At 46.3% G+C, this 10,710-nt stretch overlaps 1 protein-coding gene across 2 annotated transcripts in view; it reads left to right on the forward strand.

The window, feature by feature from the left end:
- The window catches only part of HSPA4 (heat shock protein family A (Hsp70) member 4), a 44,907-nt gene extending 42,656 nt beyond the window's left edge, over positions 1-2,251 (forward strand). For both annotated transcript variants that reach the window (XM_042983846.1, XM_042983852.1), the window contains 3 exons: positions 395-514; positions 1,632-1,793; positions 2,007-2,251. In XM_042983846.1, coding sequence (XP_042839780.1) covers positions 395-514; positions 1,632-1,793; positions 2,007-2,210 — 486 coding nt within the window. In that variant the 3' untranslated portion in view covers positions 2,211-2,251. The remainder of the gene's footprint in view (positions 1-394; positions 515-1,631; positions 1,794-2,006) is intronic.
- The last annotated feature ends 8,459 nt before the right edge of the window (positions 2,252-10,710 follow it).

The following is a 10,710-nucleotide window of genomic DNA, read 5'->3' on the forward strand; positions in this document are numbered from 1 at the left end:
TACTGTCTAATTTACTTCTGTGGTGTTTATTGCCATCTAATAAATTCATGGTTAGAACTAGAGAGTTCAGATTTAATTTACAAACTGTTTTTTTGGCACATGTGCTTCATACTTAGGATTGTGTATCACTATCGGGAGGTACCTATTTTTGGGTTGTCTCCCCACTGTGTTTTGAAAATTAGGACTCCAGTGACAAGTTGAACTGTGGCTCCACATGGAACCAGTATAGAGGTATATTCTCATATTTAGCCTAAGGATATATTTCACTGGGCTGGGGAGCATTATTGGGCTTTTTATATATAGCAAATGGAAATGAAATGTATTCCATAGTAGATCTCGGTAATAGTAGAGACAATACTACTTTGATAGTTTAAGCATTCTTTCGTCTGTTAAGAATCTAGGTCACCCTATTAAGATGCGATTCCAGGAATCTGAAGAAAGACCAAAATTATTTGAAGAACTAGGGAAACAAATCCAACAGTATATGAAAGTAATCAGCTCTTTCAAAAACAAGGTATCTATTTTTTTTTTTTTTGTTCCTTTCCCTACTTTTACTTTGGTAGAGTTAAGTTTTGAGGCATAACAGCTCTTTTCTTTTCTTTTCTTTTCTTCTTTTCAACTATTGTTCAATAATACTGCTGGGTTTTTTGTTTTGTTTTTTGGATGTTAGTGTAATGTGTATGATATTTTATTGACTCTTACTAAGAACGCTGTGATTTGCTACTCTGTTTTAATAGGTAGAATCTGGAAGTGAGCAGTATTGTTCAGTTTCCTTTTCTTGCTCTGAAATGCTTATCATTTACTTAATCTGCTCTATCCTGGTCTTTCTGAGAACCATTAGGCATACAGTTTGGTTTGTTATGGAAAATTTTTTAAATGTTTATTTTTGAGAGAGAGACACAGAGTGCAGGTGTGAGAGGGGCAGAGAGAGACAGACACAGAATCCGAAGCAGGCTCCAGGCTTTGAGCTGTCAGCACAGAGCCTGATGTAGGGCTTGAACTCATAAAAGGTTAGATCATGACTTGAGCCGAAGTCGGACACTTAACCAACTGAGCCACTCAGGCACCCCTCCCAAATTACTATTGAAGGGGCTGGGGTTTGGCCTGACGTCTGGCCCCACAAAGTATGGATTCTTAACCACTCGCTATAGTCCAGGTTCTTGATGGTCTGTCAGTGTAAGAAGCTTTGAGTGATAAATTGGGCTTATTTATTGAAAAAGAATTTGCTTCTGAAAGGTCTCCTTTATAAAATTGTTTTTGTTATTGTTCTGGTTCCTCACTAGTATGCCTAAACTTCAGTTCTCCTATCTAATGGCCTGTAACGTCATGTTTGTGAAATTATCTTCATAAGATTGTGTGTCAGGCCTGTGCTTTTTATGCTGTTGAAGTCTTTTAATTGCTATCTTATGTGTATATTTGGGCCTTAAGTCTGTTTCCTGAGTATTTTAAAAATTGGGGTTACTCTTTCTTGAAATTTTTTTTTAAGGAATTGAATTTCTATTGAGATTGTGAGGCTAAATGTGCTTCATTTTTGAAAAGCCTGTAACTTTCTGAAAGATGGCAGACAACTGGATATTTGGGTGGGTAGAGTATCATCCTTTGACCCTTGTCTGGTTGTCTCCTGGTTGCAGGAGGACCAGTATGACCATTTGGATGCTGCAGACATGATGAAGGTGGAGAAAAGCACAAATGAAGCCATGGAGTGGATGAATAACAAACTGAATCTGCAGAACAAGCAGAGTCTGACCGTGGATCCAGTTGTCAAGGCAAGAGAGATTGAAGCTAAAATTAAGGTAATTTATAGCCTTGATATTTAATTATCTTTTCTTGTCAGCCTTGTTATTAATTATTAACAATCCTTAAAGTGACACTTAGCTGGGAACTTCGTTACTACATCTTAGTTTCTGGCTTCTGGTTGGGAGACGGTGGGCTTGGGTTCATTTGAGTGGGTCACGTCAAATTTGTTATTTTGTAAGAACCCACGATTTTCTCTTCTGCCGTTCTAGGAGCTGATGAGTATCTGTAGCCCTATAATTTCAAAGCCCAAACCCAAAGTGGAACCTCCAAAAGAGGAGCAAAAAAATGCAGAGCAGAATGGACCAGTGGATGGACAAGGAGACAGCCCAGGCCCTCAGGCTGCCGAGCAGGGTACAGACACAGCTGTGCCTTCGGATTCAGACAAGAAGCTTCCTGAAATGGACATTGATTGATTCCAACAATTGTTTATATTAAAACAGACTATTATAAAGCTTTAAGTTGTCAACTTTGTTCTAAATATCAACTAGAGCAATCAAATACTGGAGATTTCTTAGTCAGTTTTTAGGGGATTTCGGGGGAGGGGATATAGGTAATGTATGGAGCATTTTGACTTCTAAATAGTTAGATACAGAAATTAAGTGCATTGTATCTTTTTCATAATGGTACTATTTAGAAGCCCAGTTAGTCTTACTTACCGAGCTTCTGCTTCACTCCTTTTATGTTTAATCATGCTTACACAAAGATAAGTTTGTTTTGGAAGGCTGAGCTATAGCAAAAGCTCTAACTACCTGTCAAGCAGACTTTTCATTGTGACCTGTGTGGCAGGAACTCTGGAAACTGTGCTTCAGAAATCTGTTGGAGAGATTGCCATGAAGGCTCCCTGCCTGGTGTGGGGATGGGGCTGGGGTCCCCCTCTTTCTGAGGGCTAGAGCATGGCATGGCATGGGTTAATTAACATAGCAGAACATGAGAAGTGTGCTCTCTGAGCTCCTTCCCACTGCTTCACTCCACTGGGACACCTCCCCCTCCTCCTCCCCCCGCCCCTGTTCCTCCCCCGCCCCCAGGAGAGGAGCTCCTCTTACAAATGCCATGTGCTGCTCTTGGGGAAATGGACCCCTTCACCTGCAGCAAGTGGATAACTGAGGATTTTGGACCTGGAAGCTCTTCCTGAGAAAGAATATTCCTGAAAGTATGTTCACTATAATGCCCCAAGCATCAAGTCTAAATCATTTTCTCGTTGGGAAGTTAGAATTGGATAGATGTATTGTTGGATATAGGCATGGTAAATTGAACTGAGGAATTGATTCTTGTTAATTATGGTGTAAAGATTTGTATCCTGGCCTGCTCATTCAGGTGAGAGATGTTCTGTGTAAATTTGAAGTATAGCTTGAAGTCCTAGGACAAGAGTTAAAAGTGCTTTTTAGCTCATTCACAGTCACTGTGTGTTAAGTGTTAATACCTGCCACGAACCTGCCAATTTATGTGTTAAACAGCTGACAGATCATACAAAAAAACCCCTAAGATACACTGGATTGTACTCGGTGAGTCTGAAATTAGTGTTAAGTGCGGTGCCTGATTTCACCATCACCGCATTCTTTCTGTGCGGCCAATGTCAGGTGCACCAAAGCATTCCCTGTGACTGCCCTATAGGGCAGTGTTGATAGGGAAGCATTTGGAAACTCCAAGGGAAGCCTGTATTAGAGGCTACAGCTGGTACCTGCCTTAGAAGCTATTAGAAGCTTCATCGGTTACATTTTGGATCTTTGTTATCTGTGTGACAGAGTGCCTCTCTGTTAATTTTGGCCTATGCTGTTAGAAATAAGATGCTTTGCCTATTTAGAATAAGTTTCTGTCCCTGTCTGCACTAAAAACTTTCAGAGTGTTATAAGTTTCTGAAGTGCTCTAGAGAAACAGTGCTTAGAGGAGGAAGGTGGAAGTGTATTTATGTTGGTGTGTAAGCACACATGGAAGCCTCTGTCACCAGGACTTGGCCCTGTTCTTAGAGTGTCCTCTATTCATTCTCTACCCGTCATGCTTTGAGTTCCAGCTGGCCTGCGCTGAGGCCAATAGCTAACTTTGGCTTGCTGGCTGCAGGATTAAGCCAATTCTTATGCAACTGACTCGTCCTTTAATGGCCATTTCTTCTAAAAAAACCTTTTTGTGTGGGGGAGGGTGCGGGTGTTGGGATGGGGGTAAAACTGAAGTTTAAAGTTTAAACTAGAAATAAGATGATGTGGTCTGCTTGCTCTCTGTTTAGACAGGCCTTAAAACCAATTGGATTAACTTGGAGGCCAGGCCAGAGAGTGTATGGTAATTGAGGACTTGTTTGCAGACAAGCATTTATCCAGGTTGCATTATCCAAATTGGTTTGTTAAAGCTCCGGGTCACGTTCTTACACTAAGAGAAACATTAAATAAACAGACAAGTTTAGGAAAAATTAATAAAAGAAACCTGTCTTACACTCAGAGGAATGGTTTCCTTAATTTCCTAATGAAAGGTGTGTGTGTGTGTGTGCATGCGCGCGTGTGTACATTTTGTGTATGTGTGTGTTCAATAAAAACTCCAGTGGTAGGAGTCCTCTTAACCAAATTCTACTTAACATTGGTCAGAGACCCCATCTGAAGAACAATTGAGGCACAGTATACTGAGTGGCAAGAAGTTACTCTATTTCTGTACTGCTGTTCTCCCATGTTGAGTCTTGGCCCAGTTGTCTGGTATGTGGGGATCCATCCCTTGTGTTGTCCTTCCTTTGAGGGTTTGGACAGCAGCAGAAGGTGGGTTATGGCCCCGTGGAGGACTGATGCTGTCACCTTTAGTTAAAGAACGCTGTGGCCTGGAGTGTGTGAGTGTAAGTAACCCTTGCCACCATTGGATGTATAGTGTGTGTGAGTACACAGATGTGTGTGTGTGTGAATGTGGGGTGGTAATGAGTGTGGGAAGGGGATGAAGCCATCTGAAGAGCCCGGACTACAAGGTGGGGGGGTGGGAGGCCTCACTTCCAGAGTCCTGCTCTGGTTGTGTTAGGAGGAGCTGACCTGCCACAGCCTACCAGTAGGGCCTGTGTCAGCCCCCTTCAGCAGATGTGTCTGAGGTCAGACTTCAGGACTTCAGCAGAGGTCCGCTTTCCCATGGGTCTCTTGACCTTGGGAAAGGAGTAGGCACGTGGTGAAGTGAGTGGGAAGCCTGGAACCAGCTAGCGGTCATCAGAGCAACAGAGGTGTTGGGGTCATGTGGAAAGAGTAACAGTCCTGTGTACCCAGGAGAGGAACCAGTGCCCTGCATGTCACTGAGGAAGAGTGGGTTGGAGGCGAAGCCAAAGCTAGTGTGAAGGTTATGCAGTGCGGCAGCTTCAGCTCAGCGCGAACTTATAAAGCTCCCACCACATTGGTGAGGATTCTTGCAGAGGCATTAGATCAGTGGCCTTTGAGAATTTTTTTAAGCACCTGAAGCGTTTTTATAGAGCTGTTGGAGGTGGCGGGGTTGAGCAATTAGGGGGATCTAGTGTGGAGCACAGGGAGCTATTTAGATCTTTTAGCCTGAGCGTGACAGTGTTTTAGGGATGGTCAACTGTGCGGAATGAGATGGGCCTGGGAGAGGTTGGAGCTAGTGGGACTTTAAAAATGATGCATGTTTGGGGTGCCTGGGTGACTCAGTCTGGTAAGCGTCTGACTCTTGATCTTAGCTCAGGTCTTGATCTCAGGCTCCTGAGTTGAAGCGCTGCATTGGGCTCTGCACTGGATGTGAAGCCTATAAAAAAAAAAAAAAAAAAAAAAAAAAAATCCATGTTTGAAGGAAGGAGCCAAAGGAGAAATGGGAAATGGTAGGTCCTAGTACTGAAGAAACAGGAAAGATTGGAAAGTAAGATGGAACTCTGGTGTTAGAAGCTGGAAATGTATTTAAGCTTCGTGGCATAATCACATGGCAAAACAATGCAGGTTTCAGGGGCTTCAGGTTTTGTTGATCCGGCTTTTAATGATATGCTTCTCTGTACATTTGATACATTTCAATCATTACTTTTAAAAGTGGCTTTAACAATATTGTATTTTTAAGAATTTTTTAATGTTTATTTTTGAGAAAGAAAGCGAACGGGGAGGGGCAGAGAGAGAGGGAGTACACAATCCAAAGCAGGCTCTAGGCTCTGAGCTGTCAGCACAGAGCCTGACGCGGGGCTCGAACTCACAAAATGCGAGATCATGACCTGAGCCAAAGTCAGATGCTTAACCGACTGAGCCACCTAGTGGCCCCAGAGTATTCTATTTTTACGTGAGAAATGTAGGTTATAGAATATGCACACAGCTTCCCATGTTTGAAAAGAACATGAAATGTGTTTGCATAAAATGAGATGGATGTTGCAAAATGAAACGGTTTCCTTCCAAGGTAGAATTGTGGGTGGCTGCTGTTTGTCAGTGTTTGCTTGTTTATATTTTCTAAGATTGGTGTAATGAGCATTTTGGAATTTTGTGATGTTGAGAAAAATTTTAAAGGAATGACTCCATGCTTTTGAACCTAGAGTAGCAGATGTATGTGATGGAGAAGCGGAGCTTCAAGTCTGTAGGAGTCAGCGGAGATGCTGGTGTCAGTCTGGGGCTTGGGGCGCGTTCTTGGTGTAGGGAATGAAGGCTTGTGTCAGGGAGAGTAATTGGGAGCTCAGGAGGAAACCAACCACCTGCCAGAGGAGAGTGAGGGTGCTTGAGGCAGGCTAGGGAGGAGAGGGGAGTTTGAAAAGTGAGAGGTGGCTATGGCCAGCAGGGTTGGATGCTGTTGGGGGTACTTCCAAAGCGTGGGAGCCAGGCTTCAGGGGCGTGCAGTGAGGTTGCAGGTGGAGAGTATTTGGAAGCGTGGCCTACTTGGAATGACATCAGATTGGAGACGACGGAGATGGGGCAGCATCCTGGGTCCACTGTTGGGTGCAAGTGGGGCCTCTTCCCTCCACTTTCCTGCAGATCATGGCTGTCTTGGTGTGGCCAGTGCATTCCTTCTGTGGTGCTTCTCCTTTGCTTCTGACTGGAGCAGACTGGGACATGACCATCAGTGCCTTTGTCCTCTGTGAGCTGGACACTGCTATCTGGAGTAGGTGTCATATGTGGAGAAGTGAAGGAGGGGACTTCGTTAGCAGGCTTGGAGGCAAAATGGAAACATGGCCATGCTGTCTGTGGGAGGAGTAACTATTGGAGGAGAAAGGATGGAGTCAATTTCTGAGGGCTCAGGGAAGGGGAGCCCTCAGAGGACTGGGAAAGACAGACTGCTTTCCAGATTTGTCCAACAGCCATGGTCAAGTGCCAGGCTAATCCTGACCCTGTCATTCCACTTTTGGCACCTGCTGGAAGGATAGAGAAGGAAAATGGGCGGGTATGTACTTCCAAGTCCTCGGTGGGATTTCCTAGGATCAAGAACAACAGGCAGAAAAATTAAGGATATATAGCGTTGTGTTTGGACATTTTTACTGGTTGGGATTTATATTCTCCAAAGTCCAGGTGTGCTGTTGGATATGGAGTCCTCGATCAATGGAGGGAGAGAGAGCACCTAAAATCCTTTTCTTACCACAAGTTAGCCGGCCCGTACTCACTACTTCCGTCGTTTTTTTCTACATGCACTTGAAAATTTTAAATAAATAGGTCTATTCAGTTAAGACTTGGCTAATGCTTGGGGGAAGAGAAAACTGCAAACACTTGGAAAACCATCTCAATGACTCAGCTTCCAAGATGTGAATCTCAGCAAGGCAATTTTGAGGGCAAGCGGCAGGAGTGGGGAGACTTGTAGGACTCAGCTGAGATGGCTGTGAGGACCAGGAGGGCTGTGTGAGCTAGGACTCAGAAGATGTACGGCGCCCCACAGTAGTAAAGGCAGCCCCAGACCAGGCAGGTGGCCTTCCCTTGGACTGGTCCTGTTCTGGTCTACTCGACCTCTTGCAACCGAAGGGTGGACCCCGCCTGGGTCACAATGGCCCCCAGGTGGTATGGGAGCTCGGGGAATGCTTGAACATGGAAGGATAATATTTCCAGTGAATAACAAGCCCAAAGCATTAGAACTAGACTTCAAACCGTATCCCAAGCCCAAGTCTCCACTTTCTGGATGAGGAAAGGGCTCAAGCAGGAGAAGTGCACAGAGCCGGGAATTCCAACTCCAGCTATTTTGACGAATGTTAATCTTCTGGAAAGTTGTTTAACAATTGGACTCCAAAAATAAACGGCTCTGAATAGAACATTATTTGGGGTAGCACTGGCTCGCTGAGACTCTGGAGGGCCCCCTGCAGCTAGTGCTGATCGATGGAGCTGCAGTGTCGAGGCTGCCACACGGGGGCGGCATCCCTCTTCCTTTGCCTTGGGTCAGCCTCCTTAACGCCATCAGTCCTGAAGTAGTCCCAGAACTTGGAGAACACAGTCAGCCATCTCCTCTCCTTCACAGTAGCTAAAAGCACAATAGGTGTGGTTTAACAGAGGCCTCCGGCCAGAAAGCAGGGGATCTTTTATGGGCTTCTGCTAGTAAGCCCTTTGATTCTTATCACTCAGAGTGTGGCATAGCTAGTTGCAAACGAATGTTGGACGGACCCCAGACCTTGGAGAATTACCCAGCCCAGCACTTGTCACACTTGGCTGGGGATCTTGCTAGAAGGCAGATTCTGGTTGAGTGGGGCTGGAATGGGACTTGAGAGCCCACAGGTGTAGCAATCTCCCAGGTGATGCCCATCGTGCAGCTCATATTGACCCTGAAAGACTTAAAGCCTAGGAACCTCAGTTTCTTCTTCGGTAAAATGGGGACCACACCAGTCCTGTCCATCACATGAGATGATGGTTGTGGAAGACGTTCATGACAAACAAGAGGGGTAAAAGTGTGATGAACGCCAGGCACGTCATTTGCCTTTTGAAGTCCCACTGGCAGTGCAAAGAATAAGCATTCGCGGGCTGTGGAAGAATCTCCTTTCTTGTCCTTCCTTACCTGCCAAGAACCCAGGCTCCTGAGGAAAATGCTGAAGGGAGGCCAAGGAGCAGAGAGACAATGACCGCCTCCTGGGGGCGGGGCCTCTAGCCCCCGGGTTGGGGAGAGAGTGTTGCCTCCCCCACCCCTGAATCCTTCCTACCTGGTGCCAGAGGCCCTACCATTCCTTTTGACTTGAGCCACTCCTCTTGGCTTTGTGTGATACCATTATTGGCCCCAGAAGGCGATGAAGCGGGACGAAGAGAGTAGGGGGTCTCCAGAGCTATGGACAGAGATTCCCAGGAAGCAGCTGCGTGATTATCTGAATCCTGGGCATCTGCTGCCAAGGAGCAACGACTGGAGTAAAAAAGGTGAGACCCCGGATACCTAATTCAGTCTCTTCTCCTTGCCGCATGGTAGAGACCCCAGTCCTGAGTGGTAGGAAAGACGCAAGGTTCCCTGGTGTATGAGTGTCCCCGGGGGTTTTCCTCCACTTCTATCCCTTGAAAGAGGATTGTTTCCTGTCCTTGACCAGCCTCTATGAGTTCTGTGTTCGTCAGCTTGTTTTCCGGATTTCTCTAATGCCTAATCAGGAGAATGGGTGTGAGAGACTGAACTGAAGTGGCAGGGGAGGGATGGGGGTGGGGGACCCTTGCTTCCGGGCTCCCCCTTGAGGTAAAGAAGTGACTCAAATGTGCCTCTGAATCCCGTGGCAGCTTGTTGAAATACGGGTCATTGGGCCCCATGCTCAGAGGTTTTGATGCAGCACATCTGCAATGGGGGTCCACGCTTTTGCATTTCTAACAGTTCCCAGGTGATGCTGATGCTTTGTTCTGGGGAAGGAGAGCCTGGGTAATGGGTAAAGGGGAAATAAATGAGGCTGTTGATGGACATAATAAACAGCTGGGGGTGAAGGCCATTGTGGGCAGGAGGTGGAAAGGGAGAGATTCGGGTACAGTTGCAGGAGTAGTAAGAGAGGAAAATGCAAAGTGTTCCTTAAGAAATGCCAAGTCAAAGTTGAAATTCCTTTGAGACTGCGTCTGGCGGCAGGATTTTGTGTCTCTTTGAATATGACATCCAGTTTACACTGGCCCTGGGGGTGGTTTGGGCTAAATGATTTGCCTTCATTTGTGATCACTGATGCGCAGGGCCTCCCTTCTGGGGGGGGGGGGGAGTGGCGGGAAACTGGCCTTTGGCTCATCTCCTTGGTGCGTCCCCTTGCCCAGGATTTCACGGAGTCGGTAAGTCTGATTTGTTTCTCTACGTGTGTCTTTGTCCTGGCCACGTTGAGAGCTTCTCCAGGATGGAGAAGCGTTTGCTGAGTTGAGTTCCCTTCTCTAATTGGGACCTCGGTCCCCAAAGCCCCTTTTCAGGTATGCACACGTCCTGTCCATCCCCTCCTCAAACTGGAGGGGAGCTCTGTGGCTTGGAAACGTCCTCACAGTTGAGGGATAAGGCTTTGGTGTATGGATATTCCCAGGTGAGACACACAGTGTCACGCAGTTTCCATTATATCAGACTCAGCTCTTCAGCCTGCTCTGCACAGCTTTTGAGGACACTTTAAAAATAAGCCCTGAATTGGAATGCACTCATCAACAGCACTGTTAATGAAATTGCTTCCTGTTAATTCGAGTTTACAAACTAAATGGCTCCTGACAATCTGGCGTCACTATGATGGTGCCCGCTTCTCAGGAAGGGCCAGTAGTGGCCACTGGAGGGCTTTACCTGGGAACCATGGCGAACCATCTGAGGGGCTCTGGTGCTTGCGGGACTTCAGTGGCAGCGGGGGAGGGGGGGAGTCAGAACTTCATTTGTTGGCTTATTTTCTCCTTCACCTTCTCTGAGCAGTCATGGGACTGTGCCCTGGTCTGGGGATGCACCCATCAGCAGGGCCTACATCTGTCTTTAGGTGGCCCTTAGTCTAGTGGGGCCTGTAGATCAGCACATAATTCACCACGGAGGTGGGGTTGGATGGAGCTATGGAGCGGCTTGAGGGGGTGAGTCAGGGGCTGGGAAGCAAAGATGAGTAGGTGGTGG

Source organism: Panthera tigris, chromosome A1 (genome assembly GCF_018350195.1).
Source record: "Panthera tigris isolate Pti1 chromosome A1, P.tigris_Pti1_mat1.1, whole genome shotgun sequence".
In the NCBI taxonomy this organism is placed as follows: Eukaryota; Metazoa; Chordata; class Mammalia; order Carnivora; family Felidae; genus Panthera; species Panthera tigris.